Source organism: Apodemus sylvaticus, chromosome 7 (assembly GCF_947179515.1).
Source record: "Apodemus sylvaticus chromosome 7, mApoSyl1.1, whole genome shotgun sequence".
NCBI lineage: Eukaryota > Metazoa > Chordata > Mammalia > Rodentia > Muridae > Apodemus > Apodemus sylvaticus.
Window position 1 is genome coordinate 9158960 of NC_067478.1, and position 23374 is coordinate 9182333.

General features: G+C 49.1%; 1 protein-coding gene across 2 annotated transcripts in view; it reads right to left on the reverse strand.

Moving 5' to 3' along the window:
• The window catches only part of Osbpl10 (oxysterol binding protein like 10), a 246906-nt gene extending 229678 nt beyond the window's left edge, over positions 1–17228 (reverse strand). For both annotated transcript variants that reach the window (XM_052187053.1, XM_052187051.1), the window contains exon 1: positions 16736–17228. In XM_052187053.1, coding sequence (XP_052043013.1) covers positions 16736–17022 — 287 coding nt within the window. In that variant the 5' untranslated portion in view covers positions 17023–17228. The remainder of the gene's footprint in view (positions 1–16735) is intronic.
• Positions 17229–23374: the final 6146 nt, after the last annotated feature.

Below are 23374 nucleotides of genomic sequence, written 5' to 3' on the forward strand. Positions count from 1 at the left end.
CAAGGTCTTCATCGTCTGGTCCCATCAGAGCAGGACCACCCAGGGTCCACAGGCACCGCTTAGAAACTGGCCCATCTTCGGTGGGACATTCCGAAGCCACATTCCGCTGCCCCTCTCTATTCAACAAGACATTCTGAGACGAATGTCAAAATTCTAGATGACAGAGCTGGATTACAGAACTGTAGCTTTAAACATGCTTTTAGAGATGGTAAGGTACTTAGCGGGTAGAGGCACCCGCTGCCAAGTCTGGTGACTTGAATTCAATCCCTGTGGCCCACATGATGGAAGGAGAGAACCAGCTATCACTACTACATGTGTGCACCTGAACTCGCACATACATGATACATACAAATAGAGGGGGAAGGGAGATAGAGAATGAATTTTGGAGTACTTATAAGAGGCTAACTCTTAACAATCTTTCTATCAGAATTGGGGAAGACACCCCATTTGCCAATGAAACTCACTTGCTGGTTATATAATATCAAGCAACTAACAGGGAAGAGATAAACACACCAACCTCCCCAGGGCTTAATGGCCCTTTCATAAGCTGCAAATGAGCTTGCTTCACCTAGTTTAACGCACAATTGCCTGCTGACTCTAACAAATTCAGCCCGATCCATTAGTGTTGGTACCTGGATATCTCAGTCTCCACAACCACACAAGGCACCATCTAAGCCAGGCTGACTAGGCTGCGGGGTGGCTGCCTCCTTGGTCCCTGAGAAGATTCCAGGGTGTTCAAACCTTATTCTGTGAAGACAGTGGTGGAAGAGGCTACAAAAACTATGTACGGGTTTTTGTTTTATTTTGTTTTGGGGGGGGTTGGTTTTGTCTATCAGCTTATATCAATTGTTTATATAATATGTAGCTCAAGATAATTCTTCCTTCAGTGTGGCCCAGAGAAGCCAAAATGCTGGACACTTCCGACAGATTCAAGGCGAGCTGGATAATTTCTTTCTTTCTTTTTTTTTTTTTTCCGAGACAGGGTTTTTCTGTGTAGCCCTGGCTGTCTGGCTGTCCTGGAACTCACTCTGTAGACCAGGCTGGCCTCGAACTCAGAAATCCGCCTGCCTCTGCCTCCCAAGTGCTGGGATTAAAGGTGTGGGCCACCACTGCCCGGTGCTGGATAATTTCTTGAGATGGATTCCAGATTCAGCCAATGAACCTGCTGCATGCCCCCATCCCTATTTTTTCTAATAGATCAAATGTAATAAATTTCATGTCATTTCAAGTTTACATAGCCAATATCATAATACAAAGAGCTGTGTATTTATCTATTTGAAACTATCTATTAGCCTCGAACTTGCTACGTAGCCAAAAATGACCTTGAACTCCTGATCTCCTGCCTCTACCTCCCAAGTGCTTTGCACAAGCACGCTGACTACTTTATGAGAGGCTGGGGATAGAACTCTGGGCTTGGTTCACTGGCTGCAAACACACTACATACTACACTCATTATATTACCCCGACTTTGGGGCATTCTTTTTCTCTTTGTGGTACTAGGGACTGAACCCATGGCATGCTGATAAATGTCCTATCAACAAGCCGCAGCCACTAAAGCCAACTAACAAACTATTGATTTTTATATACATGCATTTTGCTTTTTATATACATGTGAGTGGATGGATATCTACCTACTTACCTACCTACCGCTTCTGGATGTGTTGTAAGCCTGTATATATGTGAATAGAGTGAATTAATTTTTAATATTACATGCAACACACCCCCTTTTATTATATAATTCCTTTGGAGCCTGCTGTGGTTCCAAACACCCCCTTTGCCCCATTGATATTTTAATGTACAAGTACTAAAATCAATAAAATGCTATTGTCTCAGCTATGAATCGTATACAAATGTCATTAGTGAACTGAGTGTCACTTCTATGGAAATCAAGTACCAGTTGTCATATGGAAGAATTTAAAGTTTGAAACCAAGAATTGAGTTTCAATTGAGTCATCCCGCTGGCCAAAGACCAATCCTTTGAAGAGCAGATACTGAGGCTGGAGAGATGGCTCGGTGGTTAAGGAGTGCTGGCTGTTCTTCCAGAGGTTCTGAGTTCAATTCCCAGCAACCACATGGTGGCTCACAGTCATCTGTAATGGGATCTGATGCCCTCTTCTGGTGTGTGTGAAGACAGATCAGTTATATAAATTAGATAGATAGATAGATAGATAGATAGATAGATAGATAGATAGATGATAGATAGATAGTTAGATAGATGATAGATAGATAGATGGATAGATAGACAGACAGACAGATAGATGCAGGAAACAGAAATATAAATAAAACAGAGACAGAAAACAAAAATATCAACCACACTACAGTGCAGGAAATAATGGCAGGAAGCCCCAAGGAGCGGAAATTGAGAGGACCAGGCCGCACGAGGAGACGCTCCCTCTCTTGGTCCAACTGAGCTCCCACTCTGCTGCTACTTAGAAGATAAGTGGACAGAAGTTCAAGGTCATCCTCAGCTACTCAAAATCTGAAGCTAACCTGGGCTACATGAGACCCTGTCTCCAAAAGAAAAGACAAAAACCATCCTCAGACTCAAACTGGATCTCACAGACCGCCGTTTACTTCTCTTGCCTTGTCACAAAGGTTTTCCAGAAGTTCACCTTTTTGCCCCACCTCAAAAATGGCCTGTCCTGTTGTTATTGAGCATGAGGAGAAAAAAAAATGCAACAGGCCCCAGACCTTAGCATACCTTATGTCATATTGGAGGCACAGTGTGACCTTAAACCCAGCAAGCAGGCCCCAACATCTGCCAAAATGGGAACAAAGACCCAGCCCTAGGTCCAGGATCCAGGAAAGTTCTGCACTGTACTAACCTTGCTTTTTAGCTTCTGTAGTTTCACTTCACACTAACTGTTCTTGCTAAACAAAGTCACTGATTGCGGTGTGATTTGTGTTTAAGAGACAAAGAACAGTAAGGCTCCCAAGCAGCCCACGCTGGCAATGTGGACTTTCTATTCAGCTTTAAGACCGGCCATGTTTTCTCCAGTGGTGTAATCTAGAAACAAAGGCTTCTAACAGCACCCTCTGGATTCAGATTGCTTCTGTGCAACCCTTTGATGTGTCACTCTTAACAGAACAATGTAAGTCTCAGGTCACCCCTGCCTTAACTAAGACTGTTGTCCCAGTGACCATTGGACCAAGGTATCAGCTGCTAACTCCTCAGGAGAAGAGGAAGGAAGATAAGTCACCACAAAGACAGCTGGAGCCAAGACAAAGAAACGACGAGTTAGTAATAACTATCCCTTGACAGTCTAGAGTCATGTGGGATAAGGGCCTCTGGGCAGGCCTGTAGGGACTATCTTGATTAAATTAAGTTATGTGGGAAGAGCCAACTGAAGTTCTCCCACCCTGGGCGGTGGATGCTAGAATGTATAATTGGAGAACACATCCTAGGGAACAGCTCTCAGACCCTGGTTGTTGCTTCTGACAGTGAATGCTGTGAGCAGCTACTTCAAGCTGCTGTAACCAAAACTTCCCCCACATGCTGAGACAGAACTCAGAGCCCCTTTAAGGTGCTTTTGTATTTTATCACACCAACAGGATAAAAGACTACAGCATCCCCAACAATGTTCTCTCCGTACACTGGCTTTGAGTTTTCTGGACTCTTTTATTGCTGTTTAGACAGGGTCTCTTATCTACCCCAGGCGGCCCTTTAACTGCTGCCTCTCTTGACTCTACCTCCCAAGCATTGGGACTCAGATGTGGACTACCACATCTGGTCTACAGCAGTGTTGGGGGAGAGCCCAGGGTCCCAAGCCCACTGGGCCAATGCTCAGCTGTTCACATTCCTAGCTGCATTCTGACTTTTTGCTTTGGTTTGGTTTTGGTTTTTCAAGACAGGGTTTCTCTGTGTAGCCCTTGCTGTCCCAGAACTTGCTTTGTAGACAAGACTGACCTGAAACTCACAGAGATCTGCCTGCCTCCCAAATGCTGGGATTAAAGGCATGCACTGCCACACTTGGCTTTGTTTGTTTGTTTGTTTGTTTGTTTGTTTGTTTGTTTTACACAGGATCTACATATGCAGCCCTTGGCTGACCTGAAACTCATTATATAGATCAGGGTGGCCTCTAATTCAAAAACTCAAAGAACCCCCAGTCTTTGTGTTCCTCCCCAGGGCTGGATTAAAGGTGAGCACCACCACACCCAACTAGATGAATTTCTGATCTCCCTGCCTCAACCTTGAGAATTCTAGGCTTACAAAAGCAGAGCCCCCCCACCCCCCAGACTGTTCAAAGCCAGGGTTCAAGGCTGGTGTCTTGTTTTATTTTGTTTTGTTTTTTCAAGACAAGGTTTCTCTGTAGAGCCCTGGCTGTCCTGGAACTCACTCTGTAGACCAGGCTGGCCTCAAACTCAGAAATCTGCCTGCCTCTGCCTCCCAAATGCTGGGATTACAGGCGTGTGCCACTACTGCCTGGCTAGCCCATGTCTGAAGCATGCTAGATAAGCTTTACCAACCAGGCCCCATCCCAGCCCCAGTGACCCACTCTCAAGGGACAAGGAATAATGGCAAGTTGTACACACACAGACCCCACAAGCAAAGTTCACTCTACAAGGACATGATCCTAACTCAGGCAAAGTTCCACATCAAGCTTAATGAATCAGAGGCCTTGGGGCAAGTCAAGATCCACCAAAGGGCTTGGTCAAGTGCTTGCCTAGCTCGTACAAAGCCATGGATTCAATCCCCAGAGATGGTAGACAGGAGAGAGAGAGAGAGAGAGAGAGAGAGAGAGAGAGAGAGAGAGAGATAATGATAGATAGATAAATGGATAGACAGACAGACAATTAGAACTTCTATCTAACCCAACTATGGTAGCATACACCTGTAATCCCTACACCACAAGAGACAAAGGAAGATTGCCACAAGTTCAAGAGCCTATGTAGAGTCTGTTGTTGTGATAAAACTCTGAATAAAAGTGACTTGGGAGAACAGAGTTAACTTGGCTTATGGGTCACAGTCCATCCTCAAGGGAGGCCAAGGCCGGGACTTGAGACAGGAACCTAGAGGCAGGAACTGAAGCGGAGACACAGAGGAACCCCGCTTATTGACTCGCTTGCTCCCCGAGGTTTATTCAACCTGCTTTGTTATACAGCCCAAAGCCACCTGTCCATGGGTAGCACCACCCACTGGGTGCTGGGTCCTCTCACATCATCACCAAAGAAGAAAATGTCCCATCAAAATAATCGCAGGCCAATCCAGCGAAAGCGGCTCCTCAGTTGAGAGTCCCTCTTCCCTGGAATGTCTAAGTTTGTGTCAGGTTGACAAAAAAACAAAAAAACAATCAAAAAAAAAAAACTATGATCTGTTCTGTCTAGTGAGTGAGACTTGTCTAAAAAGGGAGGGAGGGCGTGGGGAGGGCGGGGCTAGAGGTTCAGAGCACTAGCTGTTCTCACAGAGGTCCTGGATTCCATTCCCAGCATCCAACCACCCTTCCAGATCCTGCACCTTCTGCTGACCTCGGCAGGCACCAGGAACGCACACAGTACACATACACACATACATAAAAAGTGAAAACATGCCACACAGTGGTAGCACACACCTATAGTCCCAGCACTTAGGAGGCAGACGCAGGTGGATCTCTAAGAGTTGAAGACCAGCCTGACTTACAGAGTGAGACCCAGCCTGTCCTGAGGCACATTAAACAAACAAACAAACAAACAAACAAATAAAAGCTACTTTTTTTTACTAATGACTGCCAGGAATCCCAGCACTTCGGAGGTGAAGAAAATAATTCAGGGTCACACTCAGGGCATATCAAGTTAGAGGTCATCTCTGTGGGGGAGGTGAACAGGGTAGGACAGCAGGGAAAGGACTTGAAAGCCCCAGACCCCACGTGAAGGTGAAAGAGGAGAACCCACCCATAAAGTTATCTTCTGACTTTAACACACAGCAATAATACAAATTCTGGAAAAATAAACAAAGGAAACAGGTACGGGAAAGCTAACGGTCACACCACACTCAGCTGCCTGGAAAACTTGCACAACAGATAAGGGGTCCAAGAGCCATGTGAGACCCATGGTGGTCAAGCCGCACCCTGAAGGCAAGGTGCAACCCGCTACCTGTTTGCCAAATAAAGTTTTACTAGAACACAGTCTAGCCACTTGTTCACAATGATAGAGGTTGTGCTGTTGCCATGGAGATCATATTCCCTACATTCTTTCCTCTCAGGCGCCATTCAAACAAATGCCCTCTCTAAGGCAGGTCTGAACTGTACCTCTTGCCACTCACGTGGCGCTTGGCATGCATACAAAATATGCTCAATAAATATTTGGGGTATAAACATCCTGCCAAGCCACATTACCTGTAAAGAGGAGATCTGAAGGATAATGGCACTGGCTTGCACTACACTTTTAAGGGTTCCTTGACTCTGCCCAGGTCATCTCCAGGGTTTTCACAGACTGCGGACATCTGGCCAAAGCCTTGACTGACATTGAAGACAAACTGAAAATCACCTATGTCCCATCATGCACTCTGCCTTCCTGAGCACAGGCTAGCAGGCCCCCAAGTCGCACTCACATTTTTCAAAAGACTCCCTGCAGATCTTGCATTTACAGTATCCCCATAATTGAGAAGCCAAAGACCAACAGAGGTTGCCCTTCAACTTTGTGTGTGTAAAGCGAATGCGCGTGTGTGCATGTATATAGATGTGCTTACCGGTGCCTGTGCCAGAGTCAAGGTCCAGTGTCGTCTTCTCCATATTTCTGATATGTTCTTGTTGCTATTGTTGCTGGGGATACCACAGGGCTTGCAGGCCAGAGGACAACTTTCAGGAGTCCACTCCCTCCACTTTTCTGTCAATTCTGGGACATCACTAATCTTGAGCAGCAAGATTCTTTGTCAGAGTAACCCATCTCCTCGCTCGCTCACTCGCTCACTCGCTGCCCCTCTGCCTTCATTTTTTGAGACAGGGTCTCACACAACCTGGAACTTGTTATCATTCTGGATAGGATGGGTCCTCTTTGCTCTCCCTCCCCGACGCAGGGTGCCATGACGCAGGGTACCACGGGTGCCCCGACGCAGGGTGCCACGAGTGCCACATGCCAGGCTTTTACATGGGTGCTGGGGCTTTGAACTCATGTCCCTTTTACTGGTCACTCTGCTCAGAGAGACCTGTCCTCAGGCCTTCCTTCCTTGTTCTCTTCTTGAGACTGGCTCTCCCATAGTCTAGGCTGTTCTCAAGCTAACTGAAGACAACCTTAAACTGTTGATCCTCCTGTCTCCACCTCTAAGTACTGGGATTACAGGTGAGCGCCACCAGACACCATGGTGCCCTGACATGCCCGGTGCTGAGGACAATCTCAGGGCATCCGCGGCAAATGCTCTGCCAGATGAGTTATATCCCAAGCCCACACCCTTTTACATTTTCATCAATATATTTATAGAAAAGCACCAAACCACACAACAACATAAATAGTCCCCTTTAAACGGCAAGGCCAGAAGAGAAAGTTACTCATGGCCCAAAGGACTTATCTGACCTTCAAATAATGGAGTTACAACAGAAAGCCACATATAATGTTTCCTAATTTTATCACTGTTATTGATATCATGGTATGAGGCACAAATAAAGCACTTTCTTTGGGACTGTGACCACATTCAACCCAGTCTGGGTTGTCAAAAATCAAATTCTGGACTGTTTTCTCTTCAATTCTGTCTTGGCTTGGCCCCAAATCACATCAGCAGGAGCCAGGAAGGACTGCAAAAAGCCTCGGAGTTTCCAGGACAATAATTTCAACCCTTCGCTCAGGGCACAGAGGCTTAAATCCTTGTCTCTTCCCGGAGTCCACAGACAGCTGTCCATAAACACGCTGTGTGGAAACACCAGCAGGGCCATAGCCAGCCACCCACTGTGCGCCTCAGAAATGGAAGCAGGGCTGAGGAGACTGCTCTGTATATAGAGGGTTTAACATGCAACCACGAGGGTCTGAGTTTAGGTCTGCAAACAGAACTCATGTCTACAGTCTTAGCACTCCTACAGGAGATGGGAGGTGAAGCAGGGGAATTCCTAGAACAGTGCCAGCTAGCCAGCCTGGGGCACCAGCAGCAAAGAAGAGAACCTGTCTCAAGCAAGATAGAGGCCAAGGACTTAAGGTTATCTTCTGACTAACACACATATAGCACACACACACAGCATAGCACACACACACAGCACAGCACACACACAGCACAGCACACACACACACATGCACACACAGAACACACACAGCAGAACACACACATGCACACACAGCACACACACACAGCACAGCACATACACATGCACACACAGAACACACACAGCAGAACACACACAGATGCACACACAGCACACACACAGCACAGCACACACACACAGCACAGCACACACACACATGCACACACAGCACATGCACACACAGATTTTAAAGCCAGTTTAGGAAATGTAGTCCTATAAGAGGCTGAGTGTTGTCTGTGTCCATAAGATGCCCACATCCTGATCTCTGGAATCAATCCAATTGGCTTTCTATGGTGGGAACGCTAGCACATAGCACGCGTGACTACGGATCTTGAGATGGAAAGATTGTTCTGAACTATCTGGATGTGTCCTTGATGTATCCACAGGAGTTCTGCGGAGACAGGGGCAGGTCTGCCAGGCCAGAGAATAAAGCAGCAGAGAGATTGCCAAACAGTGCCCGGCGCAGTGAGGAACCAAGGAGCGCAGTCGCCCTGAGAGCAGGAGCAGCAGAGAAGGAAGTTTCCCCTTAAGAGAGTAGTGCCGCCCTGCAGTGGTGGCGCACGCCTGTAACCCCAGCACTTGGGAGGCAAAGGCAGGTGGATTTCTGAGTTCAAGGCCAGCCTGGTCTACAAAGTTCCAGGACAGCCAGGGCTACACAGAGAAACTCTGTCTCGAAAAGCAAAGCAAAGCAAAACAAAACAAAAACAGAGAGAGAGAGAGAGAGTAGTGCTTCCTGGCATGCGAGAAACTCTTGTTTTATCCTTAGCACTGAATAGATGGGTGATCCCAGCATCTGGGAGGGACAGGCAGTAGGGGCAGAAGCTGAAGGTTATCCTTGGCTAGATAGCCAGTTTGAGGCTAGCCTGAGATACATGAGATCTTTTCTCACAGGTGGGGGTGGGGCTGGAGTGGAGAAGCTGGTAAGATGGACCAGTGGCTGTGGCATTTGCCACCAGGTCTGATGACTTTGATGAAAGAAAGAACCAAATCCGGCAAGTTGTCCTTTGACCTCCACACAAAGTCATGGTGTTCATAAATACACACATGCACATATGCACACACACTCACAAACACACACATATAAATACTTACATACACACACATGCACACATACACACACTCACTCATACACACACATTCACAGCGAGGTAAAAATGGGTAAATAATGAATGCAACTTTAAATTTTTTAAAGAAATACATGTCCGTGCACAAGTATTTGTGTGCACAACCATTTGGACCCTGGCATGTACCGCTGTGGCTCCACGCTCCAACAGCCGGAGACATAACACTCCGGGTGCTCAGGTCACGTGCTCACAGCTCCGGGCCTCACCCTCCACAGCCCTGCCCTCAGCAGGCGGTGATTCCCGGCTTGTTAGCAGCAGCTAATGCTGGTAGCACCAAGCCAGGGCCAGTATTGATGGTTTTCAAGTCTTTGGTGTCAGGACGCCCCAGCTCTGACTGCCAGGCAGCTCCCTAGAACTCTTTCCAGAGACGAGGGCCTACAGTCTCTCACCTTCACTACATGGCCTTAGTCAACATGTCCCCTCTGCTTCCACTCGCCTCTGTTCCTAGTCACATCATGAACAGTTGACTTACTCGGGGTTTCTATTCCTGCACAAACATCATGGCCAAGAAGCAAGTTGGGGAGGAACGGGTTTATTCAGCTTACACTTCCACACTGCTGTTCATCACCAAAGGAACTCAAGCAGGTCAGGAAGCAGGAGCTGATGCAGAGGCCATGGAGGGATGTTACTGGCTTGCTTTCTTATAAAACCCAAGACTACCAGCCCAGGGATGGTCCCACCCACAAGGGGCCCTCCCCCCTTGATCACTAATTGAGAAAATGCCCCACAGCTGGATCTCATGGAGGTGTTTCCTCACCTGAAGCTCCTTTCTCTGTGATAACTCCAGCCTGTGTCAACTTGACACACAGAACCAGCCAGTACAACAGTACTAAGGCTGCTATAGCTGCCGCTAATGGTCATGCCCACATCTCGTCTTTGTGTCCGGAAATTAGCCCACTCCACACACAAAGTAGGTCAGGAGAGGTCCAGGGACACGGGTGGCAGCATGAGTGAGGGTCTCCCAGATGGTGAACAGGCATGGGGGTGGGGGTGGGAAGTGAAGCACCACTCAGAGCACAAAGCACAAACAGGGCACAGGTTCCAGGTCCACCAATCACAGGCCTTAAGCCCGCAGGCCTCAAACTGCACCAATCGCAAGCTTTCTGCTGAGATGCTTTCTCCACTGGCCTGAATGAGGCCAGCCACGGGGTAGCCAGAGGCCAGTAAAGTTCCGTGGGGGAGTGTCTTAAAGTGATGTCTAGAGCTGGCAAGACTGCTCATCAGGTGAAGATCCTTGCACCAAGAGTGACAACTGAGTTGGATCCGGAGACCCACATAGTGGAAGGAGAGAGCTGAGCTCCGCAAGCTGTCCTCGGACCTCCACACACATGCTGTGGAGGAGTTAGATTTGAGACCACACGGTAGGTCAGAAGTGCACACAGTAGTGTAGGACAGAACTGACCTGCACAAGCGGTCCTGTCACCTACACACACATACACACACACACACATACACATGGAATGTCTGTGCCACACATATACAAGAAAGGAAGGAAGGAAGGAAGGAAGGAAGGAAGGAAGGAAGGAAGGAAGGAAGGAAGGAAGGAAGGAAGGAAGGAAGGAAGGAAGGAAAAGAGGAAAGAAGGAAAGAAGGAAGGAAGGAAAGAAGGGAAGGAAGAAAAGAAGGAAGAAGGGAGGAAGCAAAGAAGGAAAATTAAAATTTTCATTTAATTTTTAAATCGAAGTCTTCCAAGACCAGGGCTGACTGTCTAGAAAAGTCACTCACGCCAAGGCCTCCTGAAGCAGGGGCTGGTTGGAGTGGTCCCTGAAGCTCTTGGAATGTTTTCAGAGTGACCGTAAAGTGGCTTCCAGGCTGCCTAAGGACAGGCCAGCCAGCTGCACGAGAACACTCAGCTGACAGTTCTCCACTCTAGACTGCTGGGCATGGCAGAGGCTCTATCACCTGCCACTCAAGGGACCAACGAGCCAGCCCTGGACAGTTTCACTCATTCACAGTAATACACAAGATGCTTACGAACATTCTTAGCAACACTTAGCAGAGAGGAAAGTGAAGATCACCCGCAGTCCCACCGACCCAGGAAAACTGGAATAATCCTGTGGTGAAGCTTCTTCAGACACTCACTGATAACAAATGTTAAAAACGGGGTCTGAGGATTCTGCTCGGGTGGTTGAGGGCTTGCCGGGCATACACCAAGCCCTGGGTCCCATCTCCAACACCATCTCTGGCAAAAACTAAGAGTGGCCCTGCAAGTCTGCAATCCCAGCACTTGGGGGTAGAGGCCAGGAGAGTCAGTAGCTCAAGGTCATCCTCAGACCTGTAGTGTTGGAGGCCAGCCTTGGCTACTTGAAAGTATCTCAAAAACAAAACAAGAACAAACAAGTGAGAGAAGGCAGCTCCAGATCCTACAGGGTGTGGTTAATACAAAATAGGTGCTCAATTAAATACCTTTTAAAACATTGATTGATCAATGTATATGTGTGCGCGCCTATGTGTATGTACGTAGATCATGTACATTCAGTGTCTGCATAGGTAGGAAGAGGGTGTCAAAACCCCAGGTACTGGACTTATAGAGGGTTGTGAGCTGCCTGCCATGGGTGCTGGGGACAGACCCTGAGTCCTCTGTAAAAGCAGCAAGTGCTCTTAACTACCAATCCATCTCTCCTACCCTCATTATATATTTTAAAGCATGAGTAAATACATTTTAGGGTGCTCTATGTGTCTCCAAAGGATTTGAGTGCACGGCCTCAGAGCAGACTGGCAGCTTCTGGAGAAAAACATGTCCAAACACCTTCAGTGCCTGACAGAAGCCCCACCAGACATTTCCAAGTCTGGCACAGCCAGTTATCCATGGAACTATTACAGTACCCAGAATGTACCTACGGTGTTTATTATGCTTTATTTGTTTTGTTTTGAGACAGGGTCTTGCTATGTAGCCCTGGCTGACCTAGAACTCCCAGAAGTCTTTCTGCCTCTGCCTCCCAAGTGCTAGCAGTAAAGGTGTGTGCCACCACATTCAGACAATATGTTCATTTTAGTCAGAGTACTTTAGAAATTAGTATATGCCCCAGTGTATATGTACATATATATATGCATATATGTGTACATATCTGCATGCACATGTATATATACAATGCATATATAGATGAGTATATGCATATGGGTGCTGAATATAAAATCCATAATCTTGTATATATGAAGAAATTAGCACGAGGCAAAAATCACAGCCCCTCATAGTGATTTTTTTAAATAGGAAATATAGCCCTAAAATGTTGGAGATTAAACTACATTTTCAAAATCTAATGTTATTGTAGGCAGAATCCAAAAGAAAACCCTGGCGAGTTGGTCATTAGTAGCCCAACGTCAGCACTGAAAACCTGAACTCAAGTCCTGTAAGAGAACAGTAACTGCTAAGCCAGCTCAGCCCCAAGAACCAAAAGCTTTAATATTAATAAGAAGCCAGTGCCAGGTACTTGCCCTTGCCTAGAATGCACAAGGCCCTGGGATCAATCCCATACTCAAGGTCACCCTGAGCTCCAATGCGACCCTGTGTCAAAGCCACACCACAAAGCCACAGCAGCCAGGAGAACTAAAGCATGCTAGCACATCTGATGTTCTCACACAGGCTTCGAGGTACACTGCCAGCCAGCACAGACTGCCTCCCCAGATTACTCTATATAAGACTGGAAAAAGAAGGCAGTGGGGGTGGTGAGATGGCTCAGCAGGTAAAGGCACTTGTACCCAAGCCTGAGGTGCTGAGTTTCAATCCCTAGCACCTACCCACACCATAGAAAGAGACCACAGACTCCCACAAGCGGTCCTCTGCTCTCTTGTGTACAGTGGTATATGGGCGTGTGTATGCATGTACACACCACACGTGCTCATTTGTTTCAAATGTAATATAAATAATTTAATTTTAAAAAAAGTTTAAAGCAGGCAGCGCTCCTGATGTCTGTGTGAACGCCACGGAACTGATCCACACTACAAGTTATCCTACAGACGCCTGTCTCCAGATCCCCACTCCCTTCCCGTCTGTCTCTTGAAACTCTTGGTTAAGAATTTATCCCTTGGGCTGAAGAGATGGCTCAGCGATTAAGAGCACTGACTGCTCCTGCAGAGGTCCTGAGTTCAATTCCCAGCAACCATATGGTGGCTTACAACAATCTGTAATGGGATCTAATGCCCTCTTCTGGTGTGTCTGAAGACAGTTACAGTGCACTCGTCACATATATAAAATAAATAAATACATACATGCATACTTTAAAAAAACACTCATATATATAAAAAAGTAATTATTTCTTTAAAAGTTTATCCCTTAAAGTCATCCTGTAAATCTGATTTTTTCTTTTTTAAGGAGCCCAGGCAATCCTTAAACTGGCTATCATCCTCCTGCCTCAGCCGCCCAAGTGTTGGGACTACAGGCTTAAGTCCCATGTTCAGTTTCTGAATATCTTCTTGAACTACGTGTCACTATGAATTAAAGGAGAGATGTTTTTGACCTGCTTTGATTACTCTCACTGAATCTGAGGCCAGCCTGGGCTACATGAGACCCTATCTCAAAAACAATAATAACCGAAAAGGGGCAGCCTCTCAGAGGCTCCCATGCTCGTCTCTGATCACATTTCTTCCCCATGCCTCTTTCTCTTCACCCTCAAGCTTAAAGCCTGTGTTTGGCTGTCTTTGGCACTGGCGTAACGGCTCAGAGGGTAAAGGCACCCGCTGCCTAGCCCGATGACTTTCATTCTGGGAGCCACATGGTGGAAGGACATAGTCCACTCCCCACAAGTTGTCCTCAACTTCTACATGTGGACTACTCTACACACGTGGACACGCCACACACACACACACACATATACACACACACACAAATAAAAAGATAAATAAAGCAAACACTTTTAAAATGTCTTTTTAAACCTTATTTTTTTGTTTTTTTTTTTTAATCATTTACTTTTTTTATTCATGGGCAATGGTGTTTTGTCCGTATGCATGCCTGTATGAGGATGTCGGATTCCCTAGAACTGGAACTGGAACTACGAGCAGCTGTGAGCTGCTGTGTGGGCGCTGGGAGTTGAACTCAGGACCTCTGGAAGAACAGCCACTGCTCTTAACCACTGAGCCATCTCTCCAGCCCCTTAATATGTATTTTAATAAACCTCAATACTGTTCCAAGAAAAGGAGAGGAGGAATCTAATACAGGTGGCCTCCTGCCCCCCTTGGTTCTGTTTCCTAGCCACTTCACGAGAAGTTTCCCCATGATTGTCTCCTGAGTGGCGCCAGCTAGTTCGGCAGGACCTGGCACATAGCAGATACTCAATTAATGTCTGTGGTGATGGGAAATGACCGACCAAAGTCTCCGTCGCTTCACAGTGTCTATTTTTGGTCCTCCTCTCCCTTCTTCTTCATGGATAGAGGTCTCCTTTACAAGACCCCCAGAGAAAGGAGCAGTGTGTTCTCACAGGGTCAGCATAAATCATCCGCAGACCACTAATGGGCCTTGGGCCACGGTTCAGAGAGATCCCAACATAGAACAGAAGCGGGGACACAGCCATCCCCCATTAGAGAAAATCCTTCCGGGAGGTGAGTGAGAGCATTCATTGGCAGCTCTGAGGCAAAGGTTGAGACCTCACTTGAGCATGAGCAGTAGGGTGCGCATCAGGACACCTTACCTAGGTTAACTTTGTGACTGCTAGAATTTTGTTGCTGTTGTTTTTTTCCTCAAACTCTGACTCCAACTGAAACACCACAGCAGGTTTAAAAGCTAGTAAAAAGGACATGACTCCAAATCCCTCCTAAATCCACTACAAAGGGCGAAATCCTTTAATACACATTGCAGGTAAAATACTATAGCCAAGCAAAGAAGACTCCAGGTATCTAGGGCAGCAGCTCTGGCGGGCCGTAAGCAGTATTGGGCATGAACAAGCTTTCAAAGTGTCTCTGACAAGGCACCTTGAACTGCATTCCGAGCCACAACTTTCAAGCACTGAAATCACATTTAGTCATCTCCTATCTGTCCCCGCCTACGAACTCTACCTCTGTTTTCAGCTTTTAAAAACCAGGGGTAGGGAGGTGAGAGCACACACCGCTGAAGCTATTTTAAGGAAGGAAAAAAAAAAGACTCTGAAGTTAAAAGCAACTCCACTAACATAGTAACAGATCTCCAAGGAAACCCTGGGTGAGGCTCCGAGTTCTGTATCTAGAACTACTTGGTTCCCATTCCGTCCAAAGTCCTCTTCCTACAAGCACGGCCACACGTCTGTGACAGCCCATGGTTCATCTGGAAACCATCAGAACATTTCCAAACAGCCTGCCGGAAGAGCTAAGAGTGATCTGGTCCAACCAGCGAAGATGAGCCAGACTCCAGTGTGGAGGTACAAATCTCACAGGTACAAGCCATTAAGGGTCCCACACGAAGACCCAGGGACACTGAAGGGGGAGCAAAGGATCTCCCCAATGCTGTCATTGCATGGACCTTTCAACTTTGGTTTGTTTTTCCAAAGACTGGTGCACAGGTGTGTGTGCCACACACACACACACACAGAGACAGAGAGAGAGAGAGAGAGAGAGAGAGAGAGAGAGAGAGAGAGAGAGAGAAACACACTCACACACACACAGGAGAGAGACAGACCATTGTGCCTGATCCTTAAGTCCTTTCATACAACAGAAGTCCACACCTTCTCATCACCCCAAGTGTGCTGAGAACCCCATTCTCTGACATTCGGATCCTTCCAGAAGTCCGTCCATCACCAGACTTGCCAACTTCTTTTTTGAGGCAAGGTCTCCCGATGTGCCTCTGACTAGCCTGGAAGACACACTCTGCAGCCCAGGCTAGCCCCAAGCTCAAGCCTCGGATCTCTGAAGTGTTGGCATTACTAGTATCTGCCACCACGCCCAATTCAAGGCTTGCCAACTTTGAGAGGAAAGCAAAGAAACTTCACATGCACCTGAACGGGGAATAATAACAAATAATAGTAAACTGCACGTCGTTGAGCCACCCACTGGGGAAGGGATATGCACACACTGGGAGGGGGCACTCCAATGATGACAAGTGACCGGCTCTTTGTTGATAGAGGTGCTGTTTGTTGTATTTTAAACATCATACATTAACACGAACTATGGGGTGGGAGAACTGTACAGGACCACGCGTGCAGAAAGCTTTCTGCGCCGGGCACCGAGCACTCCCTCTCTGCGGGTCCCTCTCAGCCCTTCTTCTTCATGGGTGTGAGAAACCCTCAGCAGGTAGGACACCGGAACTACCTAGGGCGCTCCCGTCACCACCCCATACTGTGCAAGCTTCCAGCACCCGAGGAAAACCAGGGCTCCTGCCTCCCTCCCGCCGCTGCGGTGCCCGCCAGGGTGCAGGAAGGACGAGGTGTCCAGGCAGTCCCCAGCCGCGGGTGGCGCCACGGTCCACACCCGGGGACCGCGCGGGGGCGCGGGCGGCGTGCTCCTTACCTGTTTTGCCAGCCCTGGAGGAGGTTGGTGTATTTGCTGAGCACGCCCTCGAGCGCCGGCTCCCTCCTGCGGCCGCCTCCTCCGGACGGGCTAGCGGCCACCGAGCCGGGACTGCTGCGGCTGCCCCCGCCGCCCAGTCCCGCGGCCCCGGAGCGGCTGGCCACCCCTCGGCCAGCCAGGGAGCAGGAGGGCGAGGAGCCCGCCGAGGTGGCGCGGCTGCTGCTACGGCTGCTGCTGTTGCTGCCCCCGCCGCCGCCGCCGTCTGCGCTCTGGGCCGCCCTCTCCATGATCGCTGCGCGCCCGGGGAGCGGGTGGCCGCCGCGGTGGCAGCCCCGCCGCCTCAGCTGCCGCCGCCGCCGCTGCAGCTCCGGGCTCCCGGGCCGCGCGTGGCTGCTCCGATTCCCCGGGAAATGCCTGACTCATACAGGAGGAAGAAGAGGAGGAGGGAAAGAGGGCTGGGAAGGAAGCCAGCCCGGCTAGATGCAGCTGCGGCCGCCCCTCCTCCCGCCTCGACCGGAGCCCGGCCCCGCCCTCCAGCCACTTCTCGGGCAAGTTCGGGGTTCCAGGTCCCTCCTCCTCCAGTTCCTCGTCCCTTGCTGTCGCTCGGGGCCCGGGCTAAGGATGCTCCTGGGGCGGGCTGAGCAGACAGGGTGGGCACGCCCTACATCGGCCCCCTGCACCTAGCCTTTTGTTGCCCCCACACACACACTTGGATCCTGGCGGGGAAAATCTCCGCACGCCGTTCTCTCCACCCCCAACCCACCTCGAGACCTGGAGGGAGGGACGGTCCTACCCACCCGGTCCACCCGGATATGGACCCGCCCGGTCCCTGACACCAGCACGCTCCCTCTCGGTGTGTCGGCGCACAGGAGCCTGGGCCAGGCACGTACACAGTCACCTGAAAATTAGCCTCGCTGAGGGAGCCTAGAAACAGGGCAGCGAGGCCCTCGGGGCTCTCCCATGGGTTGGAAAGCGGAAAGGAAGGGGCAGCAGGTGACTCTCCCAGGTGAGCAGGCTGTCAGCGGGGACACAAGTCAGAGTTCGGATGGATGCAGAGCGAACACCAGGGCTAGGAACACAGAACTAGGAGTAGGTGCCTTCCAGTGAGCACTCTCCTGACCTCACACACTTCACCCTGAGCCCAGGGGTGATGGGCACAGACAAACAAATGTGCAGAGTCAAGACTGAGCTAGAGACTGCACACCTGAGAGCCGGAGGGGCCCAAACCAGGGGGCGAAAGAGAAGACACACACACACACACACACACACACCAGCTTCCACTGTCCGCCAAAAAACTTCTTTCGCCCACCCACACACTCGGCACTTCTCAATCTGTCTTGCTCTTTAGCAAAGGCAGATAGATAGAGGACTCTCTCCATCCCACCAGTTATCGTGTTGGATATAAATATTCAATGCAATCTGGTTGTTTCTAAAATTAGAGCTCTGAGAAACTGGGACCTCTCCTTTACACACACACACAAACACACTCGAGATAGGTGGATAGATGAGAGAGAGAGAGAGAGATAGGCAGATAGATAGACAGACAGGAAGACAGACAGATTTTTTAATTGCTAGGTAGAGTCCATCCTCACAAGCTCAGTTCCCCAAGTCCTTTACAGCTTCACACCTCTCCAGAAAGTTCTCAGAGGGTTCAGCTCTAGAGATGCCCAGGCAGAAGCTTCAGAGGCGATGGTAAGTGATGGCTACCAAGCACATCCGAATTTCATATGTTCACATATAATGAAAAGTATAAAACAGCCTTCCAAGAAGAAATATAAGAACCACACTGAAGCAGGGGCAGGGGTCCACTCCTGTAATCCCAGCAAAGGAAGTGGGGGCAGCGGAAGGTGGATCTCTGAGAGTTCCAGGCCAGCCTGGTATACACAGTAAGTTCCAGGACAGCCAGGGCTACACAGAGAAACCCTGGGGGGGGAGGGGGGAGGACCCACACTGAGGCCGAAGGACACAGAGGTGTTGCCTGGTTGGCTTATGTTTGTTCACTTGCTGGCTGAGGTATGAGTTCATGTGCTGACCTCAAATAACTATGTGTCGAAGGCTGGCCTTGAGTTCCGGATCCTCCTGATTCTATTTCCCAAGTGCTGGGATCACAGATGTGCCCCAGCTGCCCCAGCTGAGTGCATGTCTGCCTCCTGCAGAGGTCAGAAAAGGATATAGGATCCGCTGGAACTGGCACTGGAGATGGCTGCGAGCCACCATGTGGTGCTGGGAACTGAAACTGAGGCCTCTGAAAGAGCGGCCAGTGCTCCTAAATGCTGAGCCATCTCTCCAACCCCTTAAAAATAGAGGGGGAAAAAAACAAGAGAAAAAATTAAAACGGGAGGGGGCACACAGGTGCTACGCACGGCACGTTTGCAGAGATTAAAGGGCAACCTGCAGGAGTCAGCGAGGTGATCCAACTCAGGTTCTCAGGCTGGGCAGCAAATACTTCGCCTGCTTAGCCATATACCAGGGATTGAACTCGGGCCAGCAGGCCTGGTGGCAGGTGCCTTACATGCTGAGCCGTCTCACAAGCCCATGAGCCTGTTCTCATATGTGTTCCCTCACTCCCTCTCTCTCCCCCCCATATATGTGTTCCCCATGTATGTGTGTGTTCATATATGTGCATGTATGTGTGGGTGACAGACCACATCCAGTGTCATTCCCCAGTGTCATTGAGAGGGAGCAATTCATCTTCATTTGGACGCTCAGTCCGGAGCTCACCTGTTCAGCTCGTGTGAGCCACCATGCCCGATGTTCTATGTGGGTATCAAGGTCTGAACAAATTTTCATGCTTGCACAGCAAGCATTTTCCTGACTGACCTATCTCCCCATCCCCTGACCCTCAGTAATTTTTGTTTGCTTTGTTTTTTAGTTGTTTTGGGGGTTTGTTTGTTTGTTTGTTTGTTTTTTAAAGCAGGTTCTCACTACACAGCCTTGGCTGGCCTAGAACTCTCTATGCAAACCCAACTGGCCTCAGATTCCCAGAGATCCACCTGCCTCTGGCTCCCAAGTGCTGGGATTAGAGGTGCGGCCACCACACCCAGCTTTGACCCTCTGTTCCTTTAACCACTGTTTACACCCTTGGTGGTGTTGTTACAGAAAAGATCCAGTTTCATTTTCTATACCTAACAAAGCTACAGACTGTGCAACGGGGTGCCTGGGAGTCCATTTCCTGTTTTGTTTTTGTTTTTTGTTTTTGTTTTTTTTAGGGGTGTGGGGTTTTTTGGGGGGGGGGGGTTGTTTGTTTTTTGTTTGTTTGTTTTTGCTCAGTGAGGAATCTATTCTCCCATCAGCAATTTAAGGGAAGCAGGGAGGTCCTTAGTACTCTATCACCCAGCCACAGGCTGCACAAGCAGGGTTAATTGCTTGAGGGACCAAACTGGCCTTACCAGGATAAAGCAGGAGCTCAGAGGAGCCATGCAGAGCCAGGGTCTCCTAAGTCAAAGCTCAGCGTTCTTACACGCATAGCACACCACCTGGACTTAAGCTGTGACATTATCTGCAGCTTGGGGAGTATGGGGTGGGGGGGTAGGACACAATGATGACAACGACAAAACCCAAGGTGTTGACAGTCTGTCCTCCAGTTCAGATCCTTTAAGAGTAAATAAAACTATAATTTAAGCTGGGCAGTGGTGGCACACGCCTTTAATCCCAGCACTCTGGGAGGCAGAGGCAGGCGGATTTCTGAGTTCGAGACCAGCCTGGTCTACAAAGTGAGTTCCAGGACAGCCGGGGCTACACAGAGAAACCCTGTCTCGAAAAAAAACAAAAAACAAACAAACAAAAAGAGTACTCTGTCTGAGCCAGGAGCTACAGTGCTGGTACCCAGGTCAAGAAGGAAGGATGCGAGATGTAAAGTTATCCTCAGCTACTCAGCAAATTCAAAGCCAACCTGGAATTCACAAGACCTCTCTCTCTCTCTCTCTCTCTCTCTCTCTCTCTCTCTCTCTCTCTCTCTCTCCTCTTCTCTTCTTTCCTCCCTCCCTCCTCCCTCCCTCTCCTTCTCTCCTCCCTTCTTCCCTCCCACCCTCTCTTTCTCTAGTGACTCTAGCATCTATAAAGAACACTTGGTCTTTGCTACTGAACACTGAACGTAGAACCCAGAGCCTCACAGATGCCAGGCAAGTGATTTTTCACTGTGATACATCTTATCCCCCACCCCTTTCTTAGTGTGGCAGCAGAGAAAGGACAGAGGTGGTGGTGGTGGTGTTGAGACAAGGTCTTCCTAAGTTCCCCAGGCAGGTCTCCAATGCTCCATCTCCTACTTCAGCCCCGTCACTAGCTGGAATTACCGGCTTAAACTCCTACACCTAGCTTAGCAATTGATCTTGGTTTGGGAAACTCCTTTATAATTCTACGTGTGGGGGCGGGGTGAGTGCACATGAGTACACCAGGCTGCGTGTGCTTCTGCATGCATGCAGAGTCCAAAGCAGGTGCCCAGTGCCCTGGCCTACCACTTCCCTCCTTGGCGCTTTGAGGTGAGGTCTTGCCCTGAAGCTGGTGCTAGGCCGGCAGCCAGACAACCCCACAGATGCTCCAGTGTCCACCTCCCTGAGAACTGAGATTAAAGGTATGCTTGGGACGGTGCCCAGCTGCTTCCAAAGGTTCTAGGGTCTGACCTCAAGTCCTCACGGTTGCACAGAGAATGTTCTTTACCACTAAGCCGCCTCACCGGCCTGTCAGCAATTGATCTTTGACAAACGTGCAAATGCAATTTAATGGAGTTTCTGTCTTCCATTTGCTTCATAACCGAGTTTATCGTTGCAATAAAATATTACTACAGGATTGAGGATGTGGCTCAAATTGTAAAGTGCTTGCCTGGTTCAATCCCAACCGCCACATAAAACGGTGGTGCACACCTGTAGTCCCAGCACTTAAGACGTTGAGGCAGGAAGGCGTGATGTTCAAGGTCATTCTCAGCTACACAGAAAGTGCCAAGCCGGCCTGAGGCAGGAGAGACCCTGGCAGAGGAGGGGAGGAGAGAGGGAGGGATAGAGGGAGGGAGGAGGGAGGAGAGAAGGGAGAGTGATAAAATAATTACTAAGAGGCACACACACTAACTAAATCAATAAAATGTAATTTTGTTGTTATTTGTTTGTCCTGAGATAGGGTTTCTTTGTGCAGCCCTGGCCATCCTAGAACTAGCTCTGTAGACCAAACTAGCCTCAAACTCACAGAGATCCACCTGCCTCTGCCTCTGCCCTCTGCCCTCTGCCTCCCAAGCACTGTGATCAAAGGTGTGCACCACCACTGTCCAGCAGAATGTGATACTGTTAATGCATAAACACCTGAAAAGCCTTTCAAGGAGAAATGAAGGACAAACAAACTGAGAAACATTCGTATGGCAGCCATGACAGAAAATCACTGATATACAACATCACAGGGGAGTCGCAATGTGTGACTTTACAGACAGAAGTCACACAGAGACTCCATGACTTCATGTGAAGCTCTGAGAAGGGTGAAGGCAGTGACTGCGGATCCGTGGCCGCTGTGGGGCTGTGTCGTCGAGCAAGGACTTGACACAGAGAGGAGCTGCAGAGACTTTTGGAGACCTCTGGGTGGTGAACGGTCCTGTCTTCCTTGCAACCTTAGTGACGAGGGCCCCATGTATTTGTCAAAGCTCAGACTGGAGCTGGGATTTGTAGCACGGCTGCAGAGCGCTGGCCCAGCACGGACCAGGCCACCGTCCATCCCTAAAACCCTTAACAACCAGAACCATAAATTAGGTTTGGGATTATATTTGTTTGTTTGTTTGTTTTGTTTAGGTTGGTTTGACTTTTTGAAACAGGATTTTTTTGTGTAACCATGACCGTCGTAGAACTAGCTCTGTAGACCAGGTTGGCTTCAAACTCAGAGAGATTCTCCTGCCTCTGCCTCCCGAGTGCTGGGATTAAAAGCCTGTGCCATAACCACCACTCAACTAAATTAATTTTTCTAAACTTTCTGCTGATTCTTTATGAATGTCACACCATGTGCCATGCACCCCAATCCCACCCATCCCCCACCCTTTTGTATCTGCTCTCTGCCTTGCCAATCTCCCCAAAACAAAAAATAAGAAAAACAAAACAACAGCAACCCCGCACCATGGAAGCTACAGTATGTCACAGCGTGTCACAGCGTGTCATATTTTTGCCCAAACAGCATTACTTGCAAATCCTCATAGCAGTGAGTCACTGGTCTGGTTCGAGTCCCCTGGCTTCCGCTACAGACCAGTGCTGACCCTCACTGGGACTCCTCTGGAAATCCTGTTGTCGCCCTGTGTCATGGAGAACTTTCAGCTTGTGTCTGCCGGATCCACCACTTCATAGACGCGGCAACCGCTGGAGTAGGCCCACTCAGAACCCTGGAGCTGGGTCTGAGTGGAAGCTGAGAGTATCAGCACACTAGCTCTCCTGCGCCATGCCACCAGGGCCGGCTCTCCCGCCAGCTGTGGGGGGCAAGGGGCAAGGGGGAGGGGGAGAAGTGGATTCTCTCCTAGGCCCATGCCACTGCCCAACAGATACCAGGCCTCCCAAGCTCACAAGGGGCCGGCTCACTTGCGGCCAGCTAGCTCACTTGCGGCCCCTCCTGCCCCACCCCTGCCCCCGGGGCCAGCTCTAGGGTGTGGCCCAGACAAGGTACAGGGGATGGCTTTCCCGC